The sequence below is a fragment of the Aethina tumida genome, chromosome 2 (genome assembly GCF_024364675.1).
Source record: "Aethina tumida isolate Nest 87 chromosome 2, icAetTumi1.1, whole genome shotgun sequence".
Classification (NCBI taxonomy): domain Eukaryota; kingdom Metazoa; phylum Arthropoda; class Insecta; order Coleoptera; family Nitidulidae; genus Aethina; species Aethina tumida.
Window position 1 is genome coordinate 8,353,628 of NC_065436.1, and position 27,527 is coordinate 8,381,154.

At 28.4% G+C, this 27,527-nt stretch overlaps 2 protein-coding genes across 5 annotated transcripts in view; one reads left to right on the top strand and one right to left on the bottom strand.

Moving 5' to 3' along the window:
- The window catches only part of LOC109605890 (tubulin polymerization-promoting protein homolog), a 166,181-nt gene that overhangs the window by 65,739 nt on the left and 72,915 nt on the right, over positions 1 to 27,527 (top strand). The window lies entirely within an intron of this gene.
- LOC109603335 (uncharacterized) overlaps positions 1 to 27,527 on the bottom strand; it is a 52,811-nt gene that overhangs the window by 1,951 nt on the left and 23,333 nt on the right. Inside the window, exons 3-15 of one of the 3 annotated variants that reach the window (XM_049962413.1) lie at positions 13,724 to 13,876; positions 13,598 to 13,652; positions 13,467 to 13,540; positions 11,191 to 11,415; positions 10,993 to 11,129; positions 10,584 to 10,934; positions 7,387 to 9,928; positions 7,104 to 7,255; positions 5,824 to 6,940; positions 3,502 to 3,555; positions 3,185 to 3,376; positions 3,012 to 3,132; positions 235 to 375 (exon numbers count right to left, since the gene is read on the bottom strand). In XM_049962413.1, coding sequence (XP_049818370.1) covers positions 235 to 375; positions 3,012 to 3,132; positions 3,185 to 3,376; positions 3,502 to 3,555; positions 5,824 to 6,940; positions 7,104 to 7,255; positions 7,387 to 9,928; positions 10,584 to 10,934; positions 10,993 to 11,129; positions 11,191 to 11,415; positions 13,467 to 13,540; positions 13,598 to 13,652; positions 13,724 to 13,876 — 5,314 coding nt within the window. The remainder of the gene's footprint in view (positions 1 to 234; positions 376 to 3,011; positions 3,133 to 3,184; positions 3,377 to 3,501; positions 3,556 to 5,823; positions 6,941 to 7,103; positions 7,256 to 7,386; positions 9,929 to 10,583; positions 10,935 to 10,992; positions 11,130 to 11,190; positions 11,416 to 13,466; positions 13,541 to 13,597; positions 13,653 to 13,723; positions 13,877 to 27,527) is intronic. The other 2 variants (XM_049962415.1, XM_049962416.1) reach the window with 2 other exon arrangements.

A 27,527-nucleotide genomic window follows, 5' to 3' on the forward strand; every position in this document is an offset into this window, starting at 1 on the left:
ATTAAACATTAAACAATTTAGGAAACAGTTAAGCAGTGTTTTAAGCGACAGATATATTATTATTAAAACTAGTGACACACAAATTACCACAAAAACACAAAGGTTGAAATATAAAATAATAAAGGTTAGAAAAAGTTATTGTATTTAATGTTAGTTGAATCAGTCGAAGTATTTATCTGAAGCAACAACAAAAACAAGCATACATATACTATTGTTCTCCTTAAGTGATCTTACTTGGTTCGGATATGTCTGTGAGATCATATAAATTTCTACCCTTACTGTAGTTGGGTGGTTGGTAGGTATAGGTATTGAGGGATAATATATCATTATCAGCGGTCAGCGTAGGTAAATAAGTATCTGCATCAAAATCCCAGTCTGCAATTTTATTGATTTAAATCAGATATGATCAATGATGGATGAAATGATGGTGATATGTAGTAACTGAATATTAAAATGATGAACAATCAGAACCAATAGATATTCACAGGATAAATTCCTGTTGTGTCTATTGACCGATTTATTGAAAGGCAAATGTAAGTGAAATGATGCAGATTTTTATTTAAAATGATAATGACGTGAAATGTGTATGAGTGATAACATAAAAATAATGTAGGCTTGGATTAAATATTTGTAATATAGTGGTGCAAGATGGCCGGTTCTATAACCAAGTCCCAGAACATTCATGTTCTAGCTGGCCCTTTTCTGGGGCTGGCTATATGGTAAGAGAGTAAAGTACATACCCTGTACACCCCGCTTCTAAATACCAAGTCAAGTGACATATAACAACCTACAATGTGAATCAGCCTGTTTTCTATATTTCCACAACCACATAAGAGGTTCTAGAACCACGGTTATCGGTTTATGCGTGAACTTGGTTCTTGAAACCGGCTATCTTACACTACTACATAAAATCACAATTTATCTTTTAATAAACAATAAAATAATTCAAGAGAACAAAAGGAAATGGTACTAAGGGATGAAGTAGCAGGCCATCCAGAGAGTTTTTTGTATAAGTAAAATTATATAACTTTAATAACAATTTGATATATATTTCGAGTCTTTATGTGAATTCAAGAATCTCTTCAAAAATTGAAATTTTTTTACATTTAAATTATAAACTCAGGATTTTTATTAATTGGATTAACAAAAAAAATTGTCTTACTCATTAATTTAATTAATAAATGTTTTACAATTAACTATTGCCAACTTTTGATAAATGAACAATAAAATAGTTCAACAGAACAAAAGGAAATGGTGCTAAGGGATGAAAGGAGGAAGTAGCAGGAGTTTTTTTGTATCAGCAAAATTATATAGCTTTAACAATAATTTGATATATATTTCGAGTCTTTATATGAATTCAAGAATCTCTTTAAAAAATTGAATTTTTTTTACATTTAAATTATGAACTCATGATTTTTAATAATTGGATTTTTATTAACAAAAAATTTTGTCTTACTCATTAATTTAATAAATAAATGTTTTACGCTTAACTATTGCCAACTTTTGATAAATGAACAATAAAATAGTTCAACAGAACAAAAGGAAATGGTGTTAAGGAATGAAGGGAGGAAGTAGCAAGAGTTATTTTTGTATCAGCAAAATTATACAGCTTTAACAACAATTTGGTATATATTGCGAGTCTTTATGTGAATTCGAGAATCTCTATAAAAAATTGAAATTTTTTTACATTTAAATTGTGATGTGATTTTTATTAATTGGATTTTCATTAAAAAAAAAAATTTTCTTTTACTCATTAATTTAATTAATAAATGTTTTACAATTAGTTATTGCCAACTTTAAAACTAATAAATCAACAATAAAATAATTCAAGAGTACAAAAGGAAATGGTACTAAGGGATGAAGGGGGGAAGTACCAGATAGGTGTTTTTTTGTATCAGCAAAATTATATAGCTTTAACAACAATTTCATATATATTTCGAGTTTTTATGTAAATTAAGAATCTGTATAAAAAATTAAAATTTTTTACATTTAAATTATTTACTAATTGGATTTTCATTAATAAAAAATTTTTTCTTAATCATTAATTTAATTAATAAATGTTTTACAATTAACTATTGCAAACTTTTAATAAATGAACAATAAAATAGTTCAAGAGAACCAAAAGAAATGGTACTAAGGGATGAAGGGAGAAAGCAGCAGGAGTTTTTTTGTATCAGCAAAATTATATAGCTTTAACAACAATTTAATATATATTTCGAGTCTTTATGTGAATTCAAAAATCTCCATAAAAAATTGAAATTTTTTTACATTAAATTATTAACTCATGATTTTTACTAATAATGGATTTTCATTAATAAAAAATTTTGTCTTACTCATTAATTTAATTAATAAATGTTTTACAATTAATTACTGCCAACTTTTAATAAATGAACAATAAAATAGTTCAAGAGAACAAAAGGAAGTGGTATTAAAGGATGAAGGGATGACGGGAGGAAGGAACATGAGTTTTTTTGTATCAACAAAATTAAATAGCTTTATCAACAATTTGATAGATATTGCGAGTCTTTATGTGAATTCAAGAATCTCTATAAAATATTGAAATTTTTTTCATTTAAATTATTAACTCATGATTTTTACTAATAATAAATTTTCATTAATACAGAATTTTGTCTTACTCATTAATTTAATTATTAAATGTTTTACAATTAACTATTGTTTTATGTAAGCTAATTGTTATAATATTATAATACTTTCGAAATATATACTGATGTTTATATCTGTTTATATAAATATTTAAATATACTTATATTTATACACAAATATATCTCCGAGTGGTTTGCCTTTAATACTATATTTGGGTAAATGCAATCATGGAATAATAAGAACAGAGGAGACAATTTCAAAATGATATTTTAAATAAATTAGTTAGATGTAACTTTGGATATTATTTATCACAAGGTAAACATCATATAAGCAGTCTTTGCAAACCTGATTTAACTCATTTTAAAAGTCTGCTCCACAACTAAAATTCTTAAACACATATTTCCTACCAGTGAAATCAGATTGAGGCTTCCACAGATCCTGACTCTGTAGCACGGGACTGTCGGGTTCTCGAGGATACTCGTAAACGCAGTGGTACTTTTGTTTTTTAAACCAGACGCCTTTTGCTTTCTGTAATATATATTATAATTAATATTTTATGTACGTGTTTACTCCTGATTACCTTTTCATCTCTTTCCAACGTCTTCTCTGGGGATCTTAAAGCTGATTTGGTGGGCGTCGCATATTTGTCCCAGGCGGATGGTACGAATTCTGGTGTTTCGCCCTCATCACCGCTGGTGCTACCGCTGCTAATACTACTGTCGCTGTAGACTTCCTCCTCCTCTATGCCCTCCATTGGTTTAATATCGTCAAGCTTACAAAGAGATAAAGTTAGTATAAAATTGAATACGTACATTAAGGAAAAAAGGAAATGGGTAATGCTTTAATATAATTGCATTCAGAAATTGATTAGTTATAGTTTAAGTGGGGACAACTCACCACATCTTGTGGGACAGCTCGAAGGGCTTTGAGGGACTCTTCATGCTCCCCTTCCTACATGATAAACATAACAATGTACACATACTGGTATTATATACAATGGTATATGACTGTTTAGTTTGCCAGATTACAATTACGAAATGTACTACAATGTGATCATATTAAAACACTTATTAAATGAACGTAAAACGAAATTAATACAACTAGTAAAACTAGCTTTATTTATAATTGAAATTTAATGTTAATAAAAAGGGATTTGGTTAGATGATTTAAGTACAGTAATTGGGCAAACATACACATAAAAGGGTTAACTAAGTTAATTTAACATTAGAGTCTGTAGATGCAGGTAAATTTGAATAAACTCGATCACAAAATTAACTGGACACTTTAGTTTTCCTTTATCAAATGTGTAAAACCCACTCACTATATATAGTTTTAGCACTTATACACAGACATAAACATATTAAATTAAAATGTAAAAGTTTTTTGGGCTTTGAAATATAACGAGAACATTTTAGAAGTAATGTACTACTAAAAATTCTATGAGCCCGGAAGAAATGACACAAGTTGTCGCCCTTCACAATGATGAACAAAATAAAGGTATATAATTGGCTTAGCTTAGTAAAAACGGTCCAATTTACTCGAAATTATCTAAACAAGAAATGAATTAATAAACGAATACAGCAGAAAACCGTTTTCTACGTTCCAAGTTCTACGAATTTTCTATCACAGCTTTGCATAGAAGATTGACAGATTGCATCGCCCACATTTCACTTGATGCAGCTCATGACACGGTTGAAATTAATGGAAGTTTGGTGGTGGAGGTATAATGGTACGAAAACATACTTCTTTGGAAGCTTCTTGTATCATTGTGGGAAGGTACAATCAAGGTACAAGAGAATGAGGTATTTATTTCAGGTGGTGGTGATGGAACAACAAGCACTACTTAATGAATGAAAGGAAATATACTAGATAAGATATCTGCTTTAATACAAAGCATGCAACGAATGATAAGAAATGTCAGTCAGACAAGAGGAGAAAATACTCCATGTTTTTTCGCCGTTCCTTCATTTCCAATACATATTTTTAATTTTTCAAGTTTTCTAATTTTATTTTATTTTTAACTGAAAATTTCCTGTCATTAAATATCTCATATTATTTAATTAATTAAAAATGTAAATACTTTTTTCTAGAAAATGGCTTTCCTTTAATTTTGTGGTCGAGTAAATAACATATAATTTTGTAATTGTTGGAAAAATAGATATGTAATAACATAAGGTAAGGAATTAAGTATGAATTTACTAACGTGACAAATACTGCAATTTAACGAATTGTGACAAATATTGCAAGTGAATTTTAGTAAAATTATTAAAAGGCTTTTTATCAATACACAACTGAATTGAATGAACTAAAAGAGATACCAGTCTAAAATTTTAATTATACGTGATGTTTATTTTTCAAAAATATTTTCAATGTACTGTAACTTCAATTTTAACCGTTTGAATGACTTAGTTTATTTATCCAAATCCATAAATAAATGTTGGAAAGTTTATTCATGATCCACACTATCCTATGTCCTATTAGGAACCATTATAAGTATCCCAAAATATTATTGGGAATGTTAGGTATTACCACTTATTTTTCCTACTTTAAATGACAATAACTTCCTTATTTCAAATGAAACTACCATAAAAATTTCACGCCATTCAACAGAATTTTAATCACTATCATTCTCTATAGTTAAAATAAGTATTTACTACATCAGACAATTTTATTTTCAGAGATATTAAAAATTGTTAAAAAAAAAAAATTATATTGTCACAACCGTGCTTTAAAAATTTCATTTAAAAAATAATTAACTGTATTCTTAAAATCTTTACACAAAGCACTCAATAGAGAATATTATTTTATTTTGAATGGTGTGAAAATTTTATTGTCTTCTATTTTAAAATAAAATAGTTATTCATATTTGAATGGGAAAAATTCTGTTTAATATTTTAACTTTTGACTTTTGACAACAAATTAAAAAAATATAGATATCACAAAAACAGAAGTAGACAAAGCAACGATTGAAGATGTTATAGATATGAATTTCTTCATAGAACTGAATACAGCAATATTTATTCCATTTGAAAAATAACACATCACATCACACTCTTGCACTGGAACCAAAATCTGATTGATATATCTTTTAATTTTCTATAAAAATTGTATATTTAAATATACAAAATAATAAAATTAATAATTGTTTCCACATGCCCCGTTTAATTAGGTATTTCAACATCAGAAATTTGATTAAAAAACAAATATCATTCCACTTACTTTCCAAATGAACTCCCCACTCGAACTGGACCGAGTATCAGAACCACTATCCCAATCCTGTTCATCGTTATCATTGCTCTCGCTAAACGACGTCGACATGAACTGGCTATCACCTGGACCATTGAATCGAATGTCCGTTAGTACGCCGAACAAATTACTAGTTTCCTCGTCGTCGTTAATAATTAATTCATCGTGTTGATCGTAATTAACATTTTTCGATTCTTCGTTTGAGATTTTATTAAAATCTGCGGAGTTTTTAGAATTTTCGAAATTCACAATGTTCACATAATCGGCTTCGTTATATATGTCATTTACGTTATCTATGTTCTCATATGCGAGATTTTCGTACTCCTGTTTCGTATCTATGTTCTCGTAGGTCACCTTTTCAGGGACGTTTTCGTAATTTGGTTGTATATTCTCAATGTTCTCGTACATAGTGTTGTTCACACTATCATAAATGTTATCCTTATTTGCTAATACTTCCACATCTTCATCCTGAGACTCGTTTTTCTCCTTATTGAGATCCAAATCATCCGCATCGTCCTTCGATTCTTTAGCATTAAAAATTACTTTGTCGTAACTCAACATCGAGGCCGGTAATTGCTTCCATGGCTTGTCTTCTGGTGATGGTAGTGGTGGTACAAATTGCTTTATGAATGGCAAAAGATGATCTGTGTCGGATGACACGCTTTCAGAGCTGATTTCTTCAGGTGCTTCGGTTACTTTAACCAATGTTAACGAGCTACTTTCCCTCTCCGATTGTATGAAGTCTTCCAAGTATTTGCTGTTTGAGGTTTCACCATTTTGTGGCTTATCTTCTTCATCTTTTTCAGTATTGGATTCTTCTTTATTTACATTAACATCAGCAACATTGGCGATAGTGTTCTCCACTTCTGTGCTTTTGTTGGGCTGATTCTCAGGATCATTAGTGGTAAGTTCCTCCAAGTTAAACAGCGTGTCGTTAGAGCAACATGAATCCTGGCTAGGTGTGTGCCTATGTAGTCGGCCACGAATCGGACTTTCCGATTGGTGTGCCGATGGGGTTTCAGTATCCTGTTGTGTTCCGGCTTGTTCTTCATCACTGTCGGATATGTAGCTTTCATCCAAAGACTGTCGCCTAAAATAATAAGAGACATTTTTAAGCATCCCATGTTTTTAGTGGAAATATTGATGGAAGCAAGCTTTGAAGCTAAGCCTTTTAGGACTATCTGGCAGTATACAACTTAAATTAATTGTTGACCTAACGAATAAGAATATTGGGACATGTTTTTTAATCTTACCTTGGTGTAGTTTCCTCTGAGCAATCATCAATCAAACTTTCTTCAGGAATTGGTGACAAAGGAGTATTATATACATTATATCTTAGAAACACTTCATTTCGAGTACCGTTTTCCCACTCCTCTTCTTCCTTAACATTCTCGTTAGATGTTCCCTTAAAGTAAAACAATTCATGCAATTTTACGCCATAAACAATGAATATCAAAGTGTAAATGCCGCTAACAATTCATAACTGCAATGCAACCAGACTGATAAATATAATGAGTCATAAAAATCATATATTACCTGAGCATGAGGCAGTTTAGAGAGTAGTTCATTTCGTATCGCCGCCATTATTTCGTCGTCCATGCTAAAGCCCACGTAGCTATCAGAATCACTTTTGGCAATTGTGATTTCTCCAGATACATCTTCGTTGCTGGTTTGAGGATGCAAAAACCATCCGCCACCAGCTCCCCAGGTACCATTTTGGTCGGTGTCCTTTGTATCCTCCATTGTGAATGTACCATCATTTTTCTGCGTATCATTTAAGACAAAAGTGCCATCTTTTTCGTCGCTGGTCTTCAATTTATCATTGTTCACAACAAACGTCTCATTTATTTCAGTAACTTCATATTCATTTGATTTATCTGCTTCATTTGAATTAACTACTGCTTGTTCATCATTATTTTCAAGGAACAACAAACTTTGAGGTTCAGAAGTAAAACTGTCGAATATGTCCTCCTTACTTTGGTCATCCATGGTTTTGCCTAAAAAGTTATCCCACGTTTCTAGGGAGTAATTGAAATTTTTTCCGTCATATTCGTTTTCCAAAGGTGCAAAATTTGAGGAAAACTCCACCTCACAGTCTTCTTCAGGTTTAACGCATTCGTATAGATTCAAACTGCTGAACGTGTCTTCCAGAGACTGTGTCAGATCTAAATTCTTTTTTCTATAAGGTGTGCTCGAAAAGACACTGGAGTGTGTAAGGGGATTTGGCAACGTTCCTTTTTGACTACTGCTTAAGTCGAATTCAACTTTGGGCTTTGCTATGTTTGTTGTATCATCAATATGAGACGTACAACTTTCATATTGAGACTTGTCTCCTGATTCACTGGTTTGAGATTCATCGTTACTAATCACCCCTGATGCTTTTTCTTCCATTTCTAAAGGAATACTTTCGTTTGTTTCTTCTAGATTCAATACGTGTTCTTCATCGTTATCTGTTTCTAATACTGATTTTTGTGCATTTTCTGAAAAATTATCACTATTTGTTATTGTGTTGTCTTCGTTAATCTGTACACTATTTGTATCAAGTCGCCCATTGTTTAGTAAATCACTAGGAACGTTTTCTAGACTCTCAGAGCCTTCTTTGACATTCTCAGATGTGTTTTCTTCAACACACTTTTCGGAGATGGTTTCATTAACATCTTCATCAATACTATCGTAACTGTAGTTAGCTACGATAAACTCCATAAGGTCATCCCTATTTTGTATAATTTCAACAAGTGTTGGTACTTGTAGAGTATTAGATACAGTACCTAAATTAGACGTCTGTGTAATATTAGTTTCAATATTTTCTGGCTGAGCGTTTTCTAATGTTGGCACTGCTACGACATCATCGTCCTTTAAATCTTTCGTATCTTCTCGAGAGAAATTTTGCAACAAACTATTTTGTTGGTTTAGCTCGAGCTTTTCAGCGTTCAGATATGTGACATTTGATATGCGAGTATCGGTGCTCAGATTTGTCATGTGGTTAAGTTTCAAAGGAATGTCGTCTTCGGGATCCTGTAGATTAATGATTTTCTGCAATTTTGTACTGTTTACATGCAGAGGACTGAATTTATCTATGGTAACATTAAATACGTTATACACTTGACTAGCAGGTTTAATTTCTGATCCACTATTCAATTCCTGCATTAATCTTTTGTTGGGTGAATCGTCATTTGCTGATATATTGGTCACCAAGACATCTAAAGGTTTACTTTGATATAAACTAATATTTTGACTATGTTTATCAGGTACGAAAAGCAGACTATCTCTACGTTCTTCATGCAATTTCCTCAGTTCGTCTTCGAAATTATCTTGGACGTTCAACAAATTACCTTCGCTTCCGAATGTTAGACTAACATTCTCCAAGTTCGTCTTCAGAGGATACCTTACGTTTTTGTAATTACTTCTGTAATCTAAACTTGGCAAAGGAGTCTCGGACTCCGATTCCGAATAATCAATGTGAGTCAGTACCATCAAATCGGCAACAGACTTGGATTTTAGGCGGACTTTTTCTGTGTAAGCCCCCAATTCTACTTTTCTCTTCCAATTCTCATCCTCAGTCTCACTCTCACTACTTCTATTCATTATACTTCCACTCAGACTCTCGCTCAATGTGCTTTGATCCGATTGGGGAGGTGCTGGACCTAATTTGAACTCTATGGGTTTACTGATTTCTGGTTTGGAATTGGATGCGCCAATTGCTGCTTCTGTTGTGTCATTCAAGTTATTGGAAGAAAATAGTTCATCACTAGTTGATGAATTTTGATACCAGTTATTGTCAGGTTCATTATCAATTAAGAAATTATCTAACGAACCATGTAAATTATTTAAACTCGGCGATAAAGGTTTGGTAATTTGAATTTCAACATCACCCTCCGAACTGTTGATGTCTTGTGTGTGGACGATATTGTTGGGTTTTAGCGACTCCCATCGTCTTTCGAAGTCATCAGTGGACTCCGATGATGCGCATTTATTGGCATTTTTGTGTACCTGCAGTAAATCTGCCAACATGAGGTCGATTTGTGCTACTGAAGGGCGAGATTCTGCATTCGTCCAACACAACTGCATTAAACGATATCTGGAAAATTAAGTGTTCCAGTAAATCACAAATTTAGTAGTAAAATTAGACATATATTATTATTTAAATATGTTTCCAGATCTATAATTTTACGGGGGTAGTTCCAGAAGTACCAGACCTAACGTACAGTTATTGGTAATGTCCAAAAAAATATTGTTAGAAAACACCTACGTACTTTAAAAGTTTATGTTTTGAAGGCATTATGTTGAGAGAATTTGTTGAACAACCATCAATAGTGAATATACTCACTGATTTTGAAAAATAGAATGAATTAGCCATTCAGTACTTTCCAAATCTTTTCAAATATGGCTTTGATTCTACTCTCAACATTAATTTCTATAAAATACTGATACATTGATTGGGTACACTCAAAACAATGGACTGTCAGGAGAGACTTGGCTCCAAAGAAGCAAAGCCCATTAACTCCTGCTGGGAAGGCCAGGTAAGGAATTTATCTTCAAAATGAAAGTGTTGTTTCTTCAAGATAATGCACTAATTCAGCCTGTCATCGATTATTTTCCAAACAAACCATATAAACATAATGGCTTGGAAGTTGTTTCCCACATTGTTAGCTCAGATACATCAAAAACCACCCTCACACCAGACATGTTCAGAAATTAAAAAAAAAATAGATAAAGCAACAAAAACTACGTACATGTAGTCTGTGTAAAGTACTGTAAAAGTAGGCCTGCTCAGTCTAACGTTGGGTGATCCCAGAACCTGCGACAGCACCTCGTCGTCGGTCAGCTGGGAGTAGGGTTGGTCGCCGCACTCGCAAATCTCCCACAGCGTGACACCCAAAGACCACACGTTGGACTCCTTGGTCACCGTGCACGGCTGTATGGTCGTCGAGGTGCACACGAGGGATTCGGGTGCGCACCACCGCACGGGCAGTCCCGGCGAGCCCTGGTAATAGTCTTGGGGGTACCTCTGTAGGCCCATGCCGTAGTCACCGAGTTTGAGGGTGAGATTCGCCGTCAATTGACAGTTTCTACTAGCTAAATCGCTGAAATCAAATATCTTCAATGTTGTATGTTGTCTAACTTATATAACATGTCACTTACGGATGTGTTACATTGTTTTCATGAAGGAACTTAAGGGCTGATGTTAACTGGCAACACCAAATTAATGGATACTCCGTTGATAATATAGAATTTTCTGATTTTGATTTGTTTTGTCTTAAATATTTTTTCAGATCTCCCTAAAATGAACAAAAATAGGTCACCTCAAGATACTACAAATAATAAAATCGATATTAATACCTGAGGACAAAATTCTTGCAGTATCAATAATGGAATCGTGTCTAAACAACGGCCAATCAATGACAATAAATTGGGGTGACTGCCGCACCTGTATATGGTTGCGTCGTGCAGAAAAATAACTCTCTCCTTGCTGGAAGCCGAAGCCTCCAGAATTCTGACCACGACGGGCGTCCATTGACGCTTGTCTTCGCCATTGCCGATGTCTTGGGCGGCGCCCTCAACCACCTACAAAACATAATAAATAATATAATTCTTTCTCTGCTTTTATCATTGAGAATTTAGCATTAATGGAAAATCTGATATTAGGGATTATTTATTGTAATATGTAAATATTACTTGAACTATTAATGAAAAGCAAATAAATTCCTTTGTCCTATGTCTACAAAACAAATTAGAGGAAGAGATGGTCTAAAATTATAAAACCAAGAGGATATTATAAAGTGATAATGTTAAACAGTTAACTATGAACTGTGGTTTGCAGAACATATCAAATCAAAATATTTACAGAGACTTCTTCATTTACAATTGCATTAACACAATTTTGTTTGACTATTTTCACAACTTTCTTTTGAGTCGATTTAAAAAGGAATTTAATGGAAATGGGTAATTAAAATGTCTACAAAACATGGAGAATTAGAGGAGGAGAGGTCCTAAAATTATAAAACGAAGAGGATATTATAAAGGTTTTATGTTAAACAGTTAACAATGAACTGTGGTTTGCAGAACATATCAAATCAAAATATTTACAGAGACTTCTTCATTTAAAATTACAATAACACAATTTTGTTTGACTATTTAGAGAAAGGTTTGGGGAAGGAAATTTAACAATTATAATGAATCACTATTAAAATAAACATATGTTACAAATAACTTTAAAGAAATTATTAAGAGTACTGTTTATTTACATTAAATTTGTTAGAAAATTAAGAAATCTAAATATACTACTTGTCAGTAAATAAAATCTGAACACCCAGACAAAAATAATATCTGTTAATAATATTTCGTAACTAGTAACTAAAATAATACTTCATTAAGTATAGATATGGACTTCACTTGGTTGTTAATTTGATCCCTCTATCAGTTTTATATTAGAGTTTCAATGTCACTGATGACATAAGAAGATTAGTCAATATTTTTCCTATCAAATGTCACACAAGCCCAACCGAGGATAAGTAAGGAGAACATAATGTTGATGTTTTCAAACTAGACTCTTCGGCAACAGGCCTTAACAGTTTTCGATGTGAACTCATAATGCCTTAATAATACTGCTTCCATTACCATTAAACCTCATATAGATCTACAGAATATGTTGGATAACGTCTTTCTCTCTGGGATTCCACAAAGTACTATCCCAATTCATTTGATTATGACACCATACCAATATTTCAGGGTTTTCGGTGTGGAATAACTATTAGGAGAATTATCATATAGGATCTATTTTTTGTTCCCAGTGATCAAATGCTCAAAAAACGATTCTATAAGGCGTCGATGAACCCCAAGTTGTAAAAAAGTTTAGTATTGAAATATTTAGAAGTGAACAAGTCACAATACCCTTAAAATGACTTTAGGACGTCTTCGAGATACTCAATAAGCTGACAAATAAAATCAAATACATTCGCAGAATTGACCATTTGTAGTACTCGTCCAGAGCTTTTGGTACCATCTTCTCGAGTATCTATATTTCATTCACGGAAAAATTCTCGATCACATTAGACACAGATTGATTAATTCTCCGATGTTTCATTCAAAAGGGGGTTAATTAACTTGTAATAAACTTTAGACAGGAAATGTCTAGAGTTTAGATAGATGCTCAGGACATCATTTTGACTGTATGAAAATAAATAAAAAGAAAAAAATTAAACAAAACCCGTTAGTAAAAAATTTTTTTTTTAAAGTTTATTATTTCTTGGAGGTCAGATTGTATTTGAAAGTAATACAGCTTCGAATTAAAACAAATTAAATTGTGGTACAACAATTTGAATTTAAGGTAGGCATAGTAATATAAGTAAATTAGTTCAATTTAAATTTCAAAACCTTAATAATAATCCTCCTTAGGACGAAGAAATTAAAATATATTGAAGGACTAAACTCCATATATGTAAATCAATCTAAAATCTTGTACTTTATGAACGTCCTAATTTATTTGAGTACATTAAAAAATCCAAATGAGATGCACCTTTTAACAGGTCCCAATTTAAATTTTAACAAACAAAATATATACTTTGAATGAGTAACTTTTATTGACTTATGATGTCATATTTATTTCTCTCACTTACCTTTCCGAACCAGCCTCTACCAAGTTCACGGATGTATTTAAGTTTAATTCTGGGAAAATCTTTTTCAGATTCACCTTAAATTTATAAGATTTATTTTTATATATTATCAATGTATGAATTTATAGACTTACTGAACCAGTCACTGACATCCACATCACCGTATGAATAATCATCTCGTGTTCTTGCCTGAAAAATTACACAAGATTTACATAAAACCCAAACATATTTACATTAAAAAAACTAAGTAAGTTACTTACTATAATCTGTTGATTTGCAAGAAATACATTGTTATTTTGATGAGGTGGAGATAAAGGGGTGAATATGGTAAACTCCCCATTGGCAATGGGATTGACGTGGCCATGATCTAAATTTGAAGCAGTTGAAGCTACTACTGGACTGTCCCGAAACTCCTGAAATAAAACATTATTTAACAATTTAGTAATGTAAGGACAAACTCCTGTTGTGTTGTTAAAATATAATTTTAATTTATCTTATATGAATCCGACAAATTAAATGTAACAATTAATTTGCATTCCAGTCATACAACTCTTAATTTTAATACAAAATTTTATGTCGAGAAAAAACAAAGAAATTAAAATATATTATGCAATACAAATATGTCTTAACATGCAAAATTCTAGTACATGCTTCCAGATAATATAGGTACAGATGCGACGAAAAAACAAGTTACCTTTCCTTCATCCTAAATAGCGGCGATTCAAAAGAAAGTGAAATTAATACAATTCCTTGTTTAGAAAGCATAAAAATATAAGAGGAGACCTTGGAACGCCTATTTGTTACGGTCAACAATTTGTCAATTTGTATAATCACATTTGTTTTTTATTTTTAACGTAAATGTTTATTTACTAGACTTTTAACCGATCAGCAGTATCATTAAAAAGTCTACCCGGGTACATCAGACACATTCGTCCAGTCAAAGCGATGACAGAATAAATTTAATAATAATGATGATGATTGCGATCTTAACAGTGTTAAGAATTTATTTTATAGAATCCAATTTTGACTTAAATTACAAACGAATAAAATCAAGTTAATATTAATGTCCCAAAATATATTTTTAATATTGTTTTATAATATATTTACTGGACAAATTTTGAATTAAACCATTTTATGAAATATATTACAAATGTAATATTTACTTTTAAATTTTGTGCCATTCTCTGATATTTGTAAAACGTGTGTTTTGTACGATTTTGGCAATTTTTTTTCAATTGTAAAGCACGAAAATATTTATTTGTGGACAAAATGTCACGTTTTTTGGAATGAAACCAAAAATTACTGAGAAATTTTTTGGGCTTGAAAATTTGCTATTACATATTTTTAATTATTTCCGACATTTCATCGCTTAACAATTAATTTTAATTAGGAAAAAATTTTATGACATTGTCTCACCTTCAAATGAGCCACACTATATATAAATGAAATATATTGAGTCTGAATTGAATTACAATAAAAAATGAAACTGCAACAGGAATAAAAACTTATTATTACAATCACAATTAATAATTATTAATTAACATCATAGCCGATGATTTTCTGTAAGATACAATTGTTGTTATAGTTCCTGATTATAATTGCTGAATAATTTCAGATGTCTCGATATATTTCTTTAAAAGGAAGTAATTTTATATAATTCATTACACATAATAAGTATAAATAATATACGTTTTTTTTTTCGTACAATAAAATTAACTAAACCATACCAGAAGTAATGAATATAATATAATCAATATATCCTAGAATAAATGATAATGATGAAGAGGGTAACAATATGTATAAAATCTATTATTTACAGTGCTGTAAAAATAACATCTTTGATGTAAGAGTTCAACTAAAATTTACTAATCTTGAAAAGAAACAAGAACTAACTAACTAAAAACAATTTTATATATAAATTAAATTAAGTTATTTAAAATATTTATTTAACTCTTAGCATTGTTTATCCTAAAATTTAAAATTAATTTTTAGATATACATTCATGATTAATAATAAATAAAAAGTCGCCAAGTTGTACAAAAGTGTAATATGTGCATTATCTAGAAATTTTACTGATACATATTATATGCATAAATTTCAAAGAATATTCCAACATTTTAAATATTAGAAACATTCTGAAATATATGATCTAATTCTTTTAGACTATATCTCAACAGATATTTATTCTAATTTAATAGTATAATAATATTCTACAATAACATTATAAAGATATGTATTATATAAGAAGTGTTAATTAATTAATTATGTTACATCATTATCAAAAATGCAATAGATTTTTACGACTGTTAATAAATATATAAAAATAGAAACATTTGAGTCATGGTATCCATATCACACCATCATAAAACTTTTTTCAATTGTAAAGCATGAAATTTGAACTTATATAGACAATGTCTCATTTTTTAACCCTAAACCAACATCTAGTGGGTTCTGTTTTAGGAACAAAAATTGAGGAAATCATACTAGCAAATTTTATATAACAAATCAATCCATACCACTTGATTAAGGACCCCCTGAGATGGATATATATCAAATTTTATAAAAAATTATGCATATTCTTCATATACCTGAAAAAACAATACCTTTAAAACTCAATTTTTCATTATTTTTAATTTAGTGAATCATGTGAAAAAATTACCCCACAAGTGAGAAAGATAATCATGCACTTCCAAAAAATATATAATAAATACTTTATATTGAATGGTGGATTGATGGAACAAAATAAAATTTAGGTGTCAAGAGTATCAGTATAAGTATACTATTATTAGTAAAATGTTCCAATATTCTTTAAAAATAAGACAATTTGTACTATTTTTAATATTATTCCATACACTAGTTGTTAAAAAAACATATTAAATTCATAAAAAGAATTTGGGTGTTTGTATACCTGTATAGAAGCTTCTAAGCTACTTAATATAAAATTCTGAATTTTCAAAAAAAAAATCATTTGTATTATTTTCCAAGAACTTTTATTTAAAGTGGCAGTAGTAATAAAATAATTAAGAAGATACTAGTTATACAGTGATGACCAGAGAAATATAACTTAATATTACACATTACGATTTAGTGTTAATTAGGAATTGCATACCTCTAATTAAATGAAATCAAAATATTTCGTATTTTATTTAAATAATCACACGATATTCTTTCTATAATTATTTAATGCCATGGATTTCCTTACTGAAATATATCCTTGCAAGTTTTGTTCATTCAGTTTTTTTTATAAGACACACTGATATTGTATGATTCTATTTATTCACTTTTCATTTGAGTAAAAGACAAGAAAGGATTTAGTATATTGATTCTTTTTGTTAGGACATTTTTTTACTATGTGTACAATTGAGTTTTCAAAATATTCTAAAAATATATCCTGGAATGCATTAGATACATTTTTGATAATTTTTGAAATATATTACATCTTTAACAAAATATGCAATATTTTATTGCAAATACTAATGAATACATTATGTACGGATCAATTTATTTGAAAACTAAGTTTATTGACTAATTTGAGTTGGGATTCATTAAGAAAAGTATTAAAGAGTAAAAAATCCATCAACACCATCGAAATTTCATTAAAGATTTAAAAATTAATAATGGTATTTTAATAATAACATATTATCAAAGACAAAAATAGACATTTGTGTTGGAAAACACGATATTTCGATTATTTAAACTGGAATATTGTATGACTTATTTAAGTAATTTTTTATTTGCCTACAAGACAAGGAAGGATTTCGTCTACTGGTTCTTCCAATTTGTCTATCTATAAAAGCAGTTTTTTTTTGTTAGAGCGTCTTATTCTATTTTCAATTAAGTGTGTTGTTTCATAGTTGTTAATAAATCATAGTAAATCATTTTTCAGAACCATCTTAAGCATTTACTTAAACTTTGGTGTTTCACACTCACTGAATGTGAGTTATTTAATAAAATATTATAAATTCTGCTAAGAATCAATTCTTATTATTAAAATTTTTTTTGCATAGTGCCAGAAAAACAAATTAATATGGGCGTAATAAATAATATCTCTCTCATGTATCAGATGTATGACAAAAAGGGAAAAAATAATATAATATTTAAATATATTTTTTATACCCACCGGACAAAATTTGAATTAAATTATTTTTAGAAAGATAAAATATTTAAATGGTGTGCTATTTCTTTGGCCACCACTGTAATGAGAAAAATGAATTTTGTTTTTTGTCTATGGAACACTATTGACACAGCTTTGTTGGGTATATCTTATACAGTAAAAAGTTTATTTTCAGTTCAGTTACGCCCTCCTATATTTATAAACCAATTTTAAGTTTGTCAATAAGTTTGAACTAAAAGTTTGTAAAATAGATTTTTGTTGAATAATGTTAGAAAATCAAATTAATATGGACGTAATAAATAATATTTCTGTAATGTTCAGATGTATGAGAAAAAAATATATAATATTCAAATATATTTTTTATATCCACCGGACAAAATTTTAATTAAATCCTTTTAAGAAATATCTTACAAAATGTTTAACTTTAAATGGTGTGCTGAAATTTGACTTCCAAAATTTTCATGCTGAAAAAATCACCATATAACACTAACACTATATATTCTTCATTAATAACAAAAAGTCAACAAATTGTGAATTATTAATTTAAATTTGCTGTTACAGATAATATATATAATAATTTGAAAATTGACATTACAGTCTTTATCAAAGAAACGAACTAAAATAATTTTATTAACAAGATGTAAATTAAAAAAAAATAAATACTGAGCCTTGAATAGATTGTTAATTTAATGATTTACTTAGTGAATAACGACAATTAGCTTTCCATACCCCCGTTGATAAAAAAATATGTAATAAATTTATAAAAGGAGTCTGATTTTTAATATTTTCGCAGAATTATGAATATACATTTTTTTTAATTTGGTATATATTAATTTCAGAGGGTGTTTAATCCAGTTATGCAATTAGATTTTCTATACAAAATTTGCTAGTTTGATTTCCTTAATTTTCATGCTGAGAAAATTACCATGGAAGTTTTGTTTTTCAGCCCAAAAACGTGGCATTTTGTTTATTAGTACATATTATCATCTTTTAAAATTGAAAACATACAGTAGCCCACACTGTATATACATGATTAATAATAAAAAGTCAACAAATTGATTATTGACTAAATTATTAATTTAAATTTGCTGTTACAGATAACATGTATTTTAAAAATTGACATTACAGTCTTTATCAAAGAAACGAATTAAAATAAGACATTTTATTATAAAAACATGTAAATTAAAAAAAAAATAAATACTGAGCCTTGAATAGGTTGTTAATTTGACCATTTACTTAGTGAATAACACCAATTAGCTTTAATGTCGCTGTCAACACAATACCATAATGCAACATCAAATGCCAAATTTTGTCATAGTCCGGATTGTGTAAACGTATTGTTTAAGGCGTACTGATTTAGGAAATAGTCAACATGACTGTTACTGTTTTAGCGATAAATCGCGATAGACCCACGCGCTATTTGCCAGACTCTCGAAACTTTAAAATAGCACTTGCTCCCGTTCTGCGGATGTCGTGATTCATCGTTCCGAGTCAAAACAAGTCACTTGCCATAGATAAAGTAGTTTTTGTTTACCATATATACTATTTGACAATTTGGTCGTGGATTTAATAAAAAATAAAAGCAAAAATAAAAATTTTCACTTTAAAAACAACCATTATTCCCTAATTATTCATGATAAAGTGTGCAAATAAAGTCTTTAAAAGGTCAAACAAAAAAAATATGTACTTCTGGATATTCTAATACGTATAACAAAATCCCATAAAAACAGATATATTAATTTAGCAAATAAGTAAAACACTGGTTTATTGTATTGGCCAAACCAGATAGAGGAAAACTGACTTTGATATATTTGACCGTTTTTGAAATATCTACTAAATCTGATATTTGATAGATTTGACTATTTTATATAATTTTTTTGATAAACGATATAAACATTACAAAGAACTTTTTTAATATATAAGGTGCTTACCTCGAAGAATTTGTCTTTAAAATTTCTATAATTTTTTCGATTAACTTTATTCTTTTAAATAAAAAAGTAAATACCTTAGCTGAATTATTTTAAAATCTGAAGATAATTTTTTACCCTTTTTCAACTTATAGCTAATTAACATATTATTAGCTAAATTTCTGACAAAAATTAAACTATATGTTTTTGAATTACCTAAAAATGGCACTAATCGAAAATAATAGAAACATTTTGAACCATGGTAGACTGATTTGAAGTTAATTTTGTTGATATTTTTCCATATTCCCAAACATATTTATTTGGTGAGAAGATCAAGTACAAAACACATAAATATATTGACGATTTTCAAATTAATGGTGTTCAATCATAAAAGTTGACACCTGTATCGGAACTATAATAATTTAAATATACAAAATTAGGATATACACACTTGAAAATGTTTTAATAATATTTTTTTATACTATAAAATATATTTCTGTTTATTAAAAATATAAGAAACTTTTTAATTTTTAATCTTCCTCTCTAAAAATTATAAATTTCATTAATAACATTAAAATCAGTGGTATGTTATTAATAAGAATCGACACTTACATTGAAACTACAACATTTTGAATATTTAAATTATGTTAAATGAAGGTTTTAGACTGATCCGGAGGACACAAATTATCAACAATTTATTTAATGATGGATGAGGTGTCAACGGCACAATCGAAGCATGCTCGTGTCTCCCGCCCACGTTCCCTCCCTCGAGGGTGGTACCTATACCCTCGGTGCTTTCCTTAGACATTCTCCCCTATCAACACCTCCAACGTCGAGTTTTGATAACAATTAGAATAATTACGCTGTTAAAAATAATTAAAACCGTAAATTTCCTTAACAAAAAATATAACAATTTTTGAGTATCTAATAATATTTATTATTAGACTCTCTTAAAGTGGGATTTATTAGTTGTTGTTGAAAGTGTACAATACAAAATCCATCAATATATCTGAAATTCAATTAGGTACTTTAAAATTAATGATGGTTTAGTAACCAAATAATGAGAAAGCACAAATTTATTCTTGTAGCGGAACAACTGTAGTTTTAATGTTTAAATTATGACACATACGCCCAAAAATGTGTTACTTACAATTTTTTTAAATATCCATTTTCAAGAAAAATATATAAAAATAAAAACATTTTAAGCCATATTAATCTGAATTTTTTTTTTTTTTGATATTTTCCACATCAAAATAGATATTTGACAATAGTCATAACTACTGTGTATGGTATATTTAGTATTAAAAAAATGTCACGGTATAGGGGTGAAATTAAAAAGAAAAACAAATCCTTTTTAAAATTTATTAAAATTTTAAAATTGGAGTTATTAAATGTCAGAAAATGTTAAAATGTGATAATAACATTGAACATTTTTTGATAATCAGACAAATTTCAGCTTACTTAGATATATCAGAAACAGGCAAGGATATCAAAGGCAGTTTGCTTCAAAGTTTTTACAAAAATAAGATCTAGACACTTAAGCCAGATTTTCTCTCTCTGGTCTGGAAATAACAAAAATCAAGAAATATAAGTGTATATGTTAGAAACTCCCAAATATTTTGTTATAACTTTTCAATTACTAAATATAAAATTCTGAATTTACAAAAAAAAAATCATTTATATTATTTTCCAAGAACTTTTATTTAAACTGACAGTAGTAATAAAATAATTAAGAAAATACTAATTATACAGTGATGATCAGAGAAATATTACTTAATACTAAACATTACCATTTAGTGTTAATTAGGAATCGCATATCTTTAATTAAATGAAATCAAAATATTTCGTATTTTATTTAAAGTAATCACACCATATTTTTTCAAGTGTCAAGCAAGTTTTGCTCATTTGACTAGAAGACAAGAAAGGATTTAGTATTCTGATTCCTTTTGATAGGACGTTTGTTACTGTATATTCTATTAGGTTTAAAATAGTTCTGGTATACACTATATACATTTTTGATACTTTTTGAAAGTATTATATATAATATAAGTATTGAATATATTATTACATCTTTAACCAAATATAACTATTATATATTTTATAACTACTAATAAATACATTATGTATGGATCAATTTATTTGAAAACTAAGTTTTTCGACTAAGTTAAGTTAGGATTCATTAAGAAAAATATCGAAAAAATAAAAAATCCATCAATACATCCGAAATTCCATTAACAACTTAATAATCAATAGTGTGTTTATGACATAAATAGACACTTGTGTTGGAAACAGAATATTTCGAATATTTAAACTAAAATAATCACTTTTAAAACCGACACTCTAATATTGTATGACTCAATTAATTCATTTTTTATTTGCCTAGAAGAGAAGAGGGGATTTCGTTTACTGATTTTTTCAATTTGTCTATCTATAAAAGCAATTTTTTTTGTTCTATAGTTGTTAATAGCATTGTAAATTATTTTTCAGGACCATCTTAAGTTATTCGCATATAATATTATAAATCTGCTGAGAATATATTCTGATTATTAAAATTTTTGTTGAATAATGTCAAAATTAATATGGGCATAATAAACAATATCTCTGTCATGTATCAGATGTATGACAAAAAAGGGAAAAAAGTATTATAATATTCAAATATATTTTGTATACTCACCGGACAAAATTTGAATTAAATCATTTTAAGAAATATGTAAAGAGAAAAATTATTTTTTTCTGTCTGTTTGGCAATAAATTTGATCTAAATGTTTTTTGGAAAAGTTCAAAGAGCCGAAAGAAAATGGTGGACATAGTAGGACAATATTGTATGACTCATTTAATTAATTTTTTATTTGTCTACAAAACAAGAAAGGATATTCAAATATATTTTTTATACCCACCGGACAAAATTTGAATTAAATCATTTTAAGAAAAATCTTACAAAATGTTTAACTTTAAATGGTCTGCTATTTCTGTGGCCACCACTCCAAAGAGAAAAATTATTTTTTTCTGTCTATGAAACTTTATTGACACAGCTTTGGTGGGTGTATCTTATGTAGTAAAAAGTTTATTTTCAGCCCTGTTACGCCCTCCCATACTTATAAACCAATTTTAAGTTTGTCAATATGTTTGAGCTAAATGTTTTTTGGAAAAGTTGTAAGAGCCGGAAGCAAATAGAGGACACAGTAGGACAATATTGTATGACTCATTTAATTAATTTTTTATTTGTCTACAAGACAAGAAAAGATTTCGTTTACTGATTCTTCCAATTTATCTGTCTATAAAAGCAATTTTTTTTGTTAGAACGTCTTATTCTATTTTCAATTAAGCGTGTTGTATCATAGTTGTTAATAACATTGCAAATCATTTTTCAGGACCATCTTATGCTTTTACTTAAACTTCGGTGTTTCATACTCACTGAAAGAGAATTATTCAATAAAATATTATAAATCCTGCTAAGAATAAATTCTTATTATTAAAATTTTTGTTGAATAGTGCCAGAAAAACAAATTAATATGGGCGCAATAAGTAATATCTCTGTCATGTATCAGATGTATGATAAAAATGGAAAAAAATAATATTCAAATATATTTTGTATACCCACCGGACAAAATTTGAATTAAATCATTTTAAGGAATATCTTACAATATGTTTAACTTTAAATGGTATGCTATTTCTCTAGCCATCACTGTAAAGAGACAAATTATTTTTTTGTGTCTATGAAACAGCTTTGGTGGGTGTATCTTATATAGTAAAAAGTTTATTTTCAGTCCTGTTACGCCCTTCTATACTTATAAACCAATTTTAAGTTTGTCAATAAATTTGAGCTAAATGTTTGTTGGAAAAGTTCTAGGAGCCGGAAGCAAATGGTGAACATAGTAGGAAAATAATGTATGACTGTGTCATACTCACTGAAAGGCAGTTATTGAATAGTGCCAGAAAAACAAATTAATATGGGTGTAATAAAAAGTATCTCTGTCATGTATCAGATGTATGACAAAAAGGGGAAAAAATAATATTTTATAAAGTGTTTATGTCTATGAAACATTATTGACACAGCTTTGGTGGGTGTATCTTATTGTATATAGTAAAATGTTTATTTTCAGTTGTGTTACACCCTCCCCATACTTATAAACCAATTTTAAGTTTGTGCTAATTGTTTTTTGGAATAGTTCTAGGAGCCGGAAGCAAATGGTGGCAATAGTGGCACAGTAAATATGCCAGTAACGGCCTACCGCAACAGTTCGTAAAACTGTAAGGATGTTCAGTCCGCGAGTGCCGGCTTTTTATCCAGCATAAACGCGGCGGGACTCTGGTTAACTTAGCAGGGGCAACGTCCTCAACGACGACACTGATAATTTGTTCGCCAAGTAGATAGATGCCCGCGTTATTATATTTCATACTTCAATGATCTCACCGCTTTGCAGTTCCAGCAAGGAGACATTAAATGCATTATGAGGATGGTGTAGGCAAAAATACAAAGAATCCCTTTGCTAAAGCTAAACTTTTATTCGATGATTCAAATCAGGAATCTAATTTCAATTTAGTTAAAAAAATCAAATAAAAATATTGCTAACAAAAGTAACAAATTTTGTGTGCCAAATACAATAAATTAATTGATTATAATAAAATATTATTATTATTATATTAGTATGTGTGTAGAACAGTTTGCACAAAAGGCTTTCAAAATACGAGTGGACAAATTCAAGATTTACTATACTCTATACTCTATACTCTCTAGTAAAACTTGGAGAAACTAAGTTTTTTAACTCAAGAAGTTCAATTTGGTCATTCTTTTAGTGTAGATTTTCTTCTTATAGGATATTTCAATAACAAAAATATTGTTGTTGTGCTTTATTAGGAAAACCTTAGAAATATTTTTTAAAGTGCCTACTTTGATATTTACTTATTTTATGTCATTCATTGATCATTCCCTTAACAGTTAAGTATTATAAGTAGTCATTTGTATGTGGATGGATATTTGACAAAAGGGTGGGTACAATATTCAACATAAATACGAAATTCTGTGTGCAAACAAAATAGAAGATCGATTTAAGGAAAACAAGCATAAAGAGAAATGTCCAATACTAACTTGTTCTTACTGAATATCTAAATCTTCAAAAATAAATATGTTTTATAAAATGTATCTAAATCGATTTGATATTTTCGATAAGGGTAATACATCTTTTCACCCTAACAGTCTAATCAAATTGTAAATAATTCTATACAAATACTCGTCAGTGAGATAAAATCTTGATGGAGAGCAAAATTTAACAATATATTCGAAATTCGATTAACGAGATTCAAATCAATTATGGTTTAGTTGACAGGAATGACGGAATCTTTACAAAATTTAGATTATAATCACACAAAAACGATTAGCTTATTAAATTATTATTAAAATAAAATTATATATATATATATATATATATATATATATATATATATATATATATATATATATATATATAAAATTTAGGTACCATATATATGTAGTCTAAAAAAATATTCTAATATAATAGAAAAATAATATTCTGGTATGCATATTTGTTGAAAGTCTATAATATTCGAAGAATTACATTGAAAATTAAGTTTCTTTACTAATTTGAGGTAGAATTTAGTATGGAGTAAAAAATCCATCAATACCTTCGAAATTCCATTAAAGACTTAAAAATCATTGATGTTTTAGTAATGCCAAAAACTAAAAAATCACATCAAAGCCAATACTTGATTAGACTCTCATTATTTTGAATATTTAAATTAGAATAATCACTAGTATTATTTTTAAACTAAAAGGTTCAACTTTTGTTGTTCAAAATTAATTAAAGTTGCTTAAAATGTGTAATTATAATTAACGAAAAACTTTTAAAATTCTTGAGTATTATAAAGTATATTAATATTCTAAAATTCATTTAACACTTTCATATACTACAAATAAAAATAATATGAAGAATATTAAACCTTAAATAGAAACAAAGTTTCTTGACTCTTTTGCTGTTTGATTCAAAATACTTCAATATATCCGAAATTCAATTAACGACTTTGAAATTACTTCTGTCTCAGAACTCAAAACTAAAAAAACACAAAAGTCCACTCTTGTATTGGAACCACTGTTGTTTCAATATTTAAATTATGATGTACACTCCCAAAAACGTTTTCTCATTAATTTTCTTTGAAAATTAAGATGTAATTTCTTTTATTAAAAATGGATAAAAACTGGTTAACCTTCCTTAACGAAAAAACTTCATATTCTTGTATTTCATAAATAGTTTCATAATAATATTCTAATTTGATAGTATAATGATTTTCTAATATGCACTGAAAACACATCTGTTATATAAAAATAATTAATTATTTTAAATCACTAACAAAATTTGCAAGAATTTATTACAACAACAAAGAAAGTAATATGAAGAATCAACTTAGATAAAATCAAAATTTTTTGTCTATTTTGCGGTGGAACTTCTTAAACAATGTTGATGGGATACAAAATAATAAAATATAAATAGAGAAATTCAATTAGTGAGTTTAATATTTGTGATGCTTTTATAATAAAGTAGATATGAGATGTAATTTTATTTATTAAAACTGGGTAAAAACTGATTAAATTGTTAACATTTCTTAAGAAAGAGTTAAAAATTCTTGCATCTCATAAATAATTCCAAAATATTATCTTATAAAAGTATAATGTCATTCGTATTCGTACATTATAAACATATGTTTTATATAAAAACCATTAATTATTTTAAAACACCAACAAATAAATGTATTATGAAGAATTTACTTAGATAAAACCAAAGTTTCTCGTCTATTTTGCAGTGGAATTTATTAAACAATGTAGATGGAGTACAAAATCTATCAATATAACCGAAATTCAATCAGTGACTTTAAAATGTATTAGGATGCTTTAGAAATTTAATAATAAGAAAAAAAATAAGAATTTTTGCATCTCACAAATAATTCCAAAATATTTTATATTATATAATATATTTAAAAGTTTAATGTTATTAATATACAATATGTTTTATATAAAAATGATTAATTATTTTAAAACACCAAAAAAAAAATATATATACAATAATTTATTACAACAACAAACAAAAATATTATAAAGATTTAATTTAGATAAAATCAAAGTTCTTCATCTATTTCACAGTGGATTTTATTAAACCATGTTCAGGGAGTACAAAATCTATCATTATAACCAAAATTTAACAGGTGACTTTAAAATGTATGATGCTTTAGTAATAAAGTAATACCAAAAATTAAGAAAACACAAAAGTCTACTCTTGTACAGGAACTACTATAGTTTCAATATTTAAATTATGATACACACTTCCAAAAATGTTTTGGTTATTAATTTTATTTTAAAACATGCGATGTAATTTCATTTATTAATAATGGATGAAAACTGGTTAAAATTGTCAACTTTTCTTATGGAAAAAAGTTAAAAATTTTTGCATCTCATAAATAAATCCAAAGTATTCTAATATAAAAGTATAATGTTATTAATACACATTATAAACACATATTTTATAAAAAAATGATTGATTATTTTAAAACACCAAAAAATATCCAACAATTTATTACAACAGCAAATAAAAGTATTATGAAGATTAAACTTAGATAAAATCAAAGTTCTTCGTCTATTTTACAGTGGAATTTATTAAACAATGTTGAGGGAGTAAAAAATGTATCAATATAACCGAAATTAAATCAGTGTCTTTAAAATGTATGATGCTTTAGTAATAAAGTAGTACCAAAAATTGAGAAAACACAAAAGTCCAATCTTGTACTGGAATCATTATGTTTCAATATTTACATTATTATATGCAATGCCAAAAATATTTTAGTTATTAATTTTATTTTAAAACATGAGATGTAATTTCCTTTATTAATAATCGATGAAAACTGGTTGAAATTGTTTACCTTTCTTAAGGAAAAAAGTTAAAAATTCTTGCATCTCATAAATAATTCCAAAATATTCTAACATAAAAGTTTAATGTTATTATTATACATTATAAACATATGTTTTGTATAAAAATG